Source organism: Micropterus dolomieu, linkage group LG04 (genome assembly GCF_021292245.1).
Source record: "Micropterus dolomieu isolate WLL.071019.BEF.003 ecotype Adirondacks linkage group LG04, ASM2129224v1, whole genome shotgun sequence".
NCBI classification, from domain to species: domain Eukaryota; kingdom Metazoa; phylum Chordata; class Actinopteri; order Centrarchiformes; family Centrarchidae; genus Micropterus; species Micropterus dolomieu.
The window spans coordinates 18,491,780-18,501,997 of NC_060153.1; the positions used below are offsets into that span (position 1 = coordinate 18,491,780).

The 10,218-nt window shown below is 40.5% G+C and overlaps 1 protein-coding gene across 1 annotated transcript in view; it reads left to right on the top strand.

Moving 5' to 3' along the window:
* LOC123970399 (sphingosine kinase 1-like) overlaps positions 1–10,218 on the top strand; it is a 55,187-nt gene that overhangs the window by 37,981 nt on the left and 6,988 nt on the right. The window contains exons 3-4 of the mRNA XM_046048431.1: positions 4,330–4,424; positions 7,351–7,466. Of these exons, the coding sequence (XP_045904387.1) occupies positions 4,330–4,424; positions 7,351–7,466 (211 nt within the window). The remainder of the gene's footprint in view (positions 1–4,329; positions 4,425–7,350; positions 7,467–10,218) is intronic.

Here is a 10,218-nt window from a genome sequence, read left to right on the forward strand (position 1 = left end):
TAAACTAATTAATAAACTATAATTCAACTAATTTTTTCAACAATACAAGATGCAAAGATGAACTCAACATTATCAATATAGAAACCTCCTCCTGTATAGTGAGTTCCTGGTGGTCTGCGAGGATTTGGCCATGATGGGCCCCCTAGTGGTTGTAATGGTTAACACTACAGGGACATACGAAGGACGCAAGTATGTGAACATTGCTGCTTGCAAACAATATAACAAACATAATCATGATGCTGCCATGCAGTTTCACTTTGCACAGGAGCTTAGGGGTTTACTCATCTTTGTTTCCGTTGGAGGACATTTTGAAATCGTGCACCACAGGCTGCGACCAGAGAGGCCAGTAATGAAGCAGAGATCTGCATAACTCTAAAGAGTTAGGGACGATCCACGGCCTCTACCCACAGGGAGAAACTAAGCTGGCCTAAACAACTCCAAGGAATTGATTCCTGTATTCTGCAGAGTTTAGGGAAGGGAATGGAAGAAGAGAGGCCGAGAAATCAGATCCCTCTCCAGAGGGGAGTGTGTGTGTGTGTGTGTGTGTGGGGGGGGGGGGGATACTCTGCTGTTTTTCTGATGGGTACTTTAACACAATGGCCACATAAAAGGAAGAACAAGGTAGTTACATTGAAGAGGCACAGAGAGGACAACTTACTTTCAGGCCCCTGAAAAACTTGATTATTTCTAGGCCTGCAGAATTTTTCAAAATAATCATATCCTCATAAACCTGACTTCACATTTATTTTTCTTGACCTGCTGTATTTTTTATGTCGAATATAAAAGTTTAGAGTTGGGGTATCTGGCACCAAGTGAATAGAAAAGGCAACTCTGAAAAAAAATAATTTGTGGCCTCAATCCTGTTTTTGATAATCCTAGGAGATGAACCCTGGTAACGAATATTGTTAGCTGCCTTTTAAAGTCACATTGAAACTGTTGGACCTTTAGTTTCAGTAATTTGACTCATTTGAGTTTAGTTAGGTGGTACCTGAACCAAATCTTACAGATGTGATTGGATGTGTGAAAGTGGCCACAGCGTGATATACACCTGTAAAAAGACGTGGAGACCTCCCTCACCTGGGTTGTTAGATCAGGAGGAGGAAAATAAGGTGAATAAATTCAACTACCTTACTAAGATATTGCTCTGCTGGCGACCCACGAGCTAACTGTGAAGTGCAGTTTTATGTGATGAGCAGGTTAGCTAGTCATCCCTAAATTACATTTGGTTGGATGCATTTCACCAGAGTTCAAGGATTTTACATTTTATGGGAAGAAAATGATATAAAATTGATGAAAAATGATTTTTCTGGCACATAGTTAGCATCTAACGAGATAAATGATAACAAAGAGGCACAGGATTATAACTTGGACAGTGTATATTTTTTAAAGCTTGCGAACCAGACGAATCTACTCATATGTCATTGCTCTGGCAGGGACGTCTGTAACCCCCTCCCATTCAGACAAATTCCACCAGTCCTGGATCCGGTTGGGCTAGTTACAGTCTTTTATCTGATATGGGGCAGGTTTGACACAATAACTGACTTCATAAACAACCAAGATGGCTGCTACTGCTATAACTGAAATGTCTTAAATAAATAAATACATAGATAAATATCAGCGGCAGTAATATCTTGTCAGCTTAGATACATTCAGATTGTGATTTGGTTAACATTGGGCAAAAATACATTTCTGTTATCTTTGCTGAGATAAACCACTATTATTAGAGGAATAATAATAAATGTTCCACTTGCAGCAGCTTTACAGCCAATAATCAATTACTTTATGGTCAATTTTCAACCTCTCATGCAGGCTGTGGTAGCAGCTCTGTAGATGTTCATGTCTTTTAAAGAAATATATCAGATGTTCCACGACATCTGCATTTTTTACCAAGAAAGTACAGGTCTGCATGTCAGGTATGCCATGCCTTGGGTAGAAAATAGAATCCGTAATATCCATATTCCATCAGCGATAACAATAGAGGCTGTTTTTAAAAAGAAAAGGGAAATAAAGAAGACAAGAGTAGAGAGATAGAAGGAAAAAGCTCCCAGTGTTGCAAAGCCTCAGCAGGTGAAAGTTGTGGCAGTCGGATGCACTTGACTGACTTTGCGTCACACATCACAGCACTCCTTCTGCCCTCTCACCTTCAGACAGAAGACAGGGAGTCTAAGAGAGAGACTCATCACTCCTACACAATCACTCACTCACTATCTCACACACACACACACACACACACACACATATAAATAGGCAATAGTCCATAGCTAGAAAAACATTCTTCTGATGACTGGTTGCTCTATAGTTCCCTCAAAAATAAATGCACATCTCGTATCAAAAAATCCAAAGCAGAATATTGTCTGACTTTAACCATTCATAGTCTTTTGATAGTCTTCAGTTTAAGTTCTGGAAAACTATTAAACCCCTACAGAAGAAGAAGATTTCCACAGAAACTGAAAGGTTATGATCTTTTGATCTTTTTGAGCTTTATTTCAGACATTTTAGTTATTCAACTCATTCTCAAGGGGAAAAAAAAACTACAGGCAAGTGGTAGCTAATCTTACTCAGTCAGCCCTGTCTTTGAGTTTGCACCTTTTAAACAACTGACCCAAAGAACGCAGCAGGTCTTGATGGCCTTGATCCTTTTATTTCTTTTTAAATAGAGCATTGGTGATTGCGAAACAAGTCACTGACATTTTTAATCTTTCATTTTCCACTCTGCAAATTTCCAGCCTTATGGAAACAAGCCTATGTCACGACTTTACTGAAAGCTGGTGATCTCACTGATTCGAATAATGATAAAACTAGTTCAAATATCTCTGTTTTGGCCATGATCATAGAGTCCTTAATGTCAGATCAGCTGAAACTGTTCCTAGACTCAGACAATATCCTAAATCCCATGCAGTCTGGATCCAGACCCAGGCACAGCAATGTAATGTGCTAGTTTAAAAGTCTTAGATCGCATAAAGGCTGCTATTGATAAGAAACAATCCTCTGTTGTTTTGTTAGACCTGACCAGGGCATTTGATACTGTAGATCATTAGATAAATGTGTCTTAAAACAATTCAGTCACAGCTCATCTTACGTATCTTGTGCTCACAGATCAAATTCAGAACAGACAACTTAGTTAGGAAGAAGAACAAAAAAAGTTTTCATATGGTACAAGCACAACTGAACCTCACATACAGTTGAAAGGTGATAGAGCGCTTAGTGAAGACCACACTCTAGATGGTTTCAGTTGTTAAATAGCCAGTATAAACTCTTCAATAAATATCTGACTGATCTGTCTGATCTGACTCCTGCTTAATCTCACCACCAACATAACTCGGTGTGGGATCCCTCAAGGATGTGTTTCAGGGAATTTCCAAATACTTCATAGGAATATTGTAATGTCAGAGATGATCCTTGTTAAAGAATTTACTCCAAGTTACAATAAAAACAATATGCTGTCCTCTCACTAAGTTTATCACTCTAGTGATTCTACATACATTGGTCAGCAGTTACAGATTACCTGTTACCTGTCTGTACTACAGTGGTTATACTTTATTTTACAAGTCTGTAATTTCCTAGGAAGGTGCCTAATAAAAACTGTGATTAAGTGAAAAATAGTCTTATGGCTCTATATAAACCCAAGTAAATATTAATACATTATTCCTTTATTATACTTTATTCCTTGTATGTGTTGAATTGTTTGCTTGCCTATAGACGGATTTTTGCCTGTTCAGCAGTACACTGAGTAGATGACTCTCTAGGTTGTACAAACAATTCATTCGAGAGAATTAAGTGAAGTGATTGAAAGTGTGAAAGCTGGCTCTGTCACCACGCCCCCACTTCATCAGATTATTCAGTCCCAGATTAGTTTGAGTGCTCCTGGGTAATTTAGTTCAGATCAGATCTAATTGGCAGCGTGGTAGACGCGTCATTTAAGACCGTATATCAGCTTTCCCTTCCACGACAATACTTTAATTTGGCAAGTGAAGGGGAAAAGGGAAGGAAGATTACAATGAGGGCTACGAATCTTCTGTTACCTGAGGTCTCTTTTAGTCATGATTTAAATAAGACATATGTATAAGTGTCATGTGTAACTTGAGCTGCTCATAGCAAACACCTGTGGAAGTGTCCACGAGCGAGACGGCGAATGACTATCGGACCTCCTTTAGGGCTGACCGTGACCTCTGACCTCTGTGTGGAGGGAGGAAGCTGACAGGACAAATCAGAGTATCCCGCTTTCTAGATTTCTTTTAAAGGAAAGACACACCTGCTTGAGTACACACTTTTAATGTATGTGTGTGTGTGTGTGTGTGTGTGTGTGTGTGTGTGTGTGTTGTTTTGCAGAGCGGCAAAACCACGCCCGAGAGCTCGTGAGGGAGGCCGATCTGTCACAGTGGGACGCTTTAGTCATCATATCTGGAGACGGACTTCTGTTTGAGGTAAAGACACATGGCTTTACAGTAGTGCAGGATACTAAAAGTCAACATTACACACTTCTGTCATCACTATAAACCAAAATGTCTGCTTCCAAAGAAACATTTATCAAATGGAATAAATGAAGACTAAATGCCTCATCTCTAACTACCTTACTAAATGTGTCTTTGTAGTTGCTGTTGTTGACATGACTAATTAATCTGATAAGTCTCCATCTGAAATTCTCAAATATACTGTACTATAATTAAACAGTGTGTGCAGTAAATACCTGTATATGTACTATTTTGTATTTTGACTTACTTCTCACCAGGTTGCAAAGTAGTAGATGATTTTGTCAACTAGTTGTCTTTGACCCAACTGTTGGGGGAAATGTATTTTTAATGCAACTTTGTCTTACATGTGTCTGTTTATGAGTGTGAAATATACAGTAAGTGAAAATATTACATTACTAAAGACCTTAAGAAAGAAACACTTTATTATTCAGTCTCTTTTTCAGTACTGATTATTTAAGTGTGGCTTATTTTGTTAAATGAAAATAAGGTTTTGTAGAAAATCTTGTTTATATTTTCCAAAGGTTTAACACAAGCAGCGGTATGAGAACTTTGTCTAAATAAAGACAGTCTAAAATTGTCAAAAATATAAATTAAATCTATAAATATCCGATAAACAAGACCAAGAAGTTTGCCAACTTACCCTGACGCATTTTAGTCAGTCATTTCTGGGAATTTACATTTACTCATTTGGCAGACGCTTTTATCCAAAGCGACTTACATGTGAGGAACAACATACATACATCAACAGAGCATCAAATACAGTATGAGATCTACAACTGAAAATACATATTAGTAAAAGCAGCAATTAAAACTAGTAAGCGCTAATGGCACATATCGCATCAATGGGGTAAATACCTAGGGAAAGAAGTAAGAGTGCGATCAATACAAGATAATTGTAAGGGGATAGAAGAAGAAGAGAACAGGAAGTGCATGTTAGAGGTTAGGAGTTAGAGGTGTTATAAGAGGAAGAGATGAGTTTTCAAGAGCTTCTTGAAGTTAGAGAGGGACGCCCCTGCTCTGATGGCGTGTGGAAGCTTGTTCCACCATTGTGGTGTCACAGCTGAGAACAGCCGGGACTGGGATTGCTTTGTGTGAAGGGATGGCAGAGCCAGGCGGCGTTCGTTGGAAGAGCGTAGTGGCCGAGAAGGAACGTAAACTTGTATTATGTATTTAGGTAGATGGCTGCTGACCCAGAAGTCACTCTGTACGGGGAGCCAGTGGAGGTCACTGAGTAATAGAGTGACATGCGTCCTTTTGGGCTGATCAAAAACCAACGCTGCATTTATAAGGGTTTCGCTGCAAAAGCTGGAAGACCTCCTAGGAGGACATTGCAATAGTCGAGGCGAGAGATAACCATGGACTGTACCAGAAGCTGGGGGGCATACTGAGTGAGGTGGGGCCTGATTTTTCTTGAATTGGTATAGAGCAAAGCGGGACGACCGAGAGACGGCAGCAACATGATTTGAAAAGGACAGCTGGTCATCAATCATGACACCCAAGTTTCTCACCACCCTGGTTGGAGTGATGGTTGATGAGTCGATTTGTAGTTTGATGTTATGGTGAATAGATTGCTTGGCTGGAATGACCAAGAGTTCAGTCTTAGAGAGGTTTAGTTGAAGGTGGCAAGCCTTCATCCATGCAGATATGTCCGAGAGACAGTCTTTGATCCGCGCCGAGGCGGTGGGATCGCCTGGCGGGAAGGATAGGTAGAGTTGCGTATTGTCTGCGTAGCAGTGGTAAGAGAAGCCGTGGGAGCGAATGATAGACCCCAGTGAGGTGGTGTAAATTGAGAAGAGAAGGGGCCCTAGCAATGAGCTTTGGGGTATCCCTGTGGAGAGGCAGCGGGAGGAGGATAATAGTCCTTGCCACAAAACATTGTACAAATGCCCTGAAAGGTAGGATTCGAACTACAGGAGTGCTTTAGTCGAGATGCCCATTGCTGAGAGTGCGGATAGCAGGATCATGTGATTGACTGTGTCAAAGGCAGCTGATAGGTCAAGCAGGATAAGAACGGAGGATTGGGCTGCAGCTTTAGCTGACCTTAGGGCTTCTGTTACAGACAAAAGAGCCGTTTAAGTAGAGTGGCCACTCTTAAAACCTGATAGGACTGATATGGATGCAGGAGGTCGTTCCGTGAGAGGAATTCTGAGACCTGTTTAAAGACTGCCCGTTCGATAGTTTTGGATAAAAATGGTAGAAGAGAAACTGGCCAGTAGTTCTCAACTTGAGTTGGGTCGAGTGGGGGGTTTTTAAGCAAGGGTGTAACCCGAGCCCTTTTGAAGGTGGTTGGAAGGTTCCTGAAGCCAGAGAAGTATTTATCACGTGAGTAATTGCCAGGACCACAGTAGGAGATATGGCTTGGAGGAGATTCGTAGGAATCGGGTCCAGTGGGAATGTAGTGGGACGGCTATGAGTCAGGAGTTCTGATACTTTGTTCTCCGGGGGAGGAGTAAACGAGGATAGTGAAGTGCCATTGTCCTGGGAGGACAGAGGAACAGATGTAGTAGGACTGATACATGTTAGCCTTGGTGTTGAGCATTTTGCGCCATTTCCCGAGGGAGACATGTATAAGGGCTGCTTCATGGTAGGTTTTCCTGTGCTGTGTTCACACAGTGGGAGCTGACCAGGACGGGAATAGAATGGTTGATTTTGAGTGATTTAGAGAATTGGCTAGTTATAGCCACCACTTTGCCTGTGAAGAAGGCAGCAAAGGTATCAGCAGAGAAGTTTGTGGGTGGTGGAGGAGAATTTAGTAGCTTTTAAAATCAGACTGGCACCGAAGAATCCATTTCTTCAGTTACTGCTAGAAAACACTGACAAGTTAATATGTCTTTATATCTGTCCACCTAATCAAATTATTATTTTTATTGTCTGGCAGGTGATAAATGGTCTGTCGGAGAGACCAGACTGGGAGGAGGCCATTCGGACCCCATTGGGTATTCTTCCTGGTGGATCAGGCAACGCCTTGGCTGCATCCATTCATAACTACTCTGGGTGAGCCACATGCAGAATCCTAAATAAAACCAATCAGCAGCACTCTGTGTTTATCTGCCAGACACTGTGCGTGGAGCTATGATACAGTAGTATAGTTATAGTACAGTACTGCTGTTTGTGGGTCACATAATAAATTCTCTGGCTGAGGAAAGTGACAAATAATTTTCTGTAGTAGAGGAAACATTTACCAGATCCAGCTTCCTAAATGTGAGGATTATTTTTCTCTTACATGATAGTAAACCTAAATATCTTTTTAGGAGTGTTGGCCAAGTAAAAAAAGACATCACCCTGGTCTTTTTTACATTTATATCCAATCCACTTTATTTATAGCACAATTTAAAACAACAAGGTTACCAAAGTGCTTTACAGAGATAAAATAAACTATGTTTATGATAATGGAAAACAAAACAGATAACATCAACAATGACAACGACAACGAAGACCATAGCACCTCTCATGGTGAATTAAAAGACAGGGAATAAAAATATGTTTTTAAACAAGATTTAAAGGTATGGAGGGTGGGCGCCACTTTAATTTGTGGAGGTAAGTCATTCAACAGTTTGGGGGCAACTGCTGAAAAAGAGCGGTCGCCCCTGGTCTTCAGCCCAGTCCTGGGCATGTTCAGCCGCAGCTGATCAGCAGACCTCAGTGACCTTGACGGGGTGTAAGTGTGCAGGAGCTCAGAGATGTATTGAGGTGCCAACCCATTAAGTGACTTAAAAACAAATATTAAAATTTTAAAATGTGTTCTAAAATGTACAGGGAGCCAGTGGAGCGAGGCCAGAATGGGGGTAATGTGTTTGTGTTTTCCGGGTTCCTGTTAAAAGAAGAGCAGCTGCATTTTGGACTAACTGTAGGCGTGAAAGGGAAGTTTGGTTCACGCCGATGTAAGGTGCATTACAGTAATCCAAACGGGTCGAGATAAAGGCATGAATCACATGCTAAAGAAGATCAAAAGATAAAACAGGTTTAAGGGCAACGTCTCGGATGTCTACACAGTGCTCTAGGCGAGAGATGAGAATGGCGTGATTAATTCTGTCAAAAGCAGCAGTAAGGTCTAAAAGCACAAGAATAGCCAGAGTCAGCACGGTCTGTAGTTAGTAAAAGATCATTAAAAACTCTTAAAAGTGCAGTCTCGGTACTATGAAAAGCTTTAAAACCAGAATGAACAAATTCTAAAATACCATTTATATCTAAAAAGGATTTTAATTATAAAAGCTCTCAATAAACTTGACATAAAGCATTGCTGCAAAAAACATTTTTGCGCTTTTAATTTGGAGGCACAATCACTTAAGAGGAAGTGATTGTGTGAGTAACTGTAGCTGTCATGACTGAGATCTATTTCAGCACCAGCCGCTATCAATTTTTATTTATTTTTTTAATTTTTTTTTCTGCTATCAAAGCAATCTGACCGCGGGCCAGATATTATTGCTGTATATAGTTGAAGCTTGGCAGACAAGGATATGCTGCATGTAATGGGCCTTAATCCCCTTTGAGTCTGGTGTCGTTCAGTGTACCGATGGTGCACAGTATTTTAACTGTATATAACGCTGTGTTCTGCTCCAGACACAACTACTGGCTGAAGATGTAACGATTAAACAAATCAGACGTAGTGTTTTTTAAAGTGTAGATTTAATATCCTTTGTATAACTGAGTCTATGAGACACATGGTCCTGCCGTCTGGTGCTCTACATGCACTCATCCTATCTATTAATTATTAAGGATTTGCTCATTTGAGTGATTGCCTCTCATTTGTTCAACCAGAACTAAGAACATAAAGGAGAAGCGGAATGAGAGAAAAAATTGCGCTGCCTCTAAAACTTGCTTTGTGTTGAGTATGAAGACACAATCAGACTCTACAGCCACGCGAGCAGCTCTGTGGCGCTGCACTTAGGCACAGCGGTGCTTTTAGCTAAATAACAACGTCAGCACTGCACAGTGCTCAAAATGACAATGTTGACAAGCTGATGTTTAGCATGTTCACCAGCTTAGTTTAGCGTGTTAGCATGCTAACACTTGCTAATTAGCACTAAACACAAAGTACAGCTGTTTAGTTTTGCAGGTCAACATGAACTAAAGACAAACTGATATGGTGAACTGATGGTGCTAAAGGAAAAGTAAGGGATCAAAAAAGTCATTGGGATTCATCAGTTGTGTACATGAATGTTTGTAAAGTCCATTCCCAAATGGTCCAGACTATGATTAATCTGCCAATTATTTCTCAATTAATTGATTATTCATTTGGTCTATAAATGTAAACATTTTTTTGTAAGAAATGCCCTTTAAAATGGTCGACCGATCGAACAGTCAATCAATCAATAGACAACGTTGCCATCTATAGAGCTATGCCAGAAAAAAACCCAACAAAAGTGGGGAGATAAAAGGTGTACCGTGTTTTATAATGTCCCTACGTTTTAACTTTATTTCAGCTGTAAGCCCCCTGACAGCTCCACGGTCTGTGCCAAGTCATGGAAGTGAGTTGTTATTTCACTGCACATTCTCTCCTCCCATAGTGTAGCTGGTTGGTATAGTTTCATGAAGACAATGCTTCTTGGACTGCTGTTTGTGTTACTCTGCCCTTTTTACTCTGAAGTCACGTGGGAAATTTAAAAACCTCATGAAGTGCTTTGAGGCTCTTTACTCTTTAAGCTGCTCCTCCTGTTTCTAGGTCACGTGAAGCTTTTGCCCTTTTACTTTCTGTAATCTGTCATTTTGTGTCTCAGTGTGTTTTGTTGTTGCTTTTTTGCTTTTT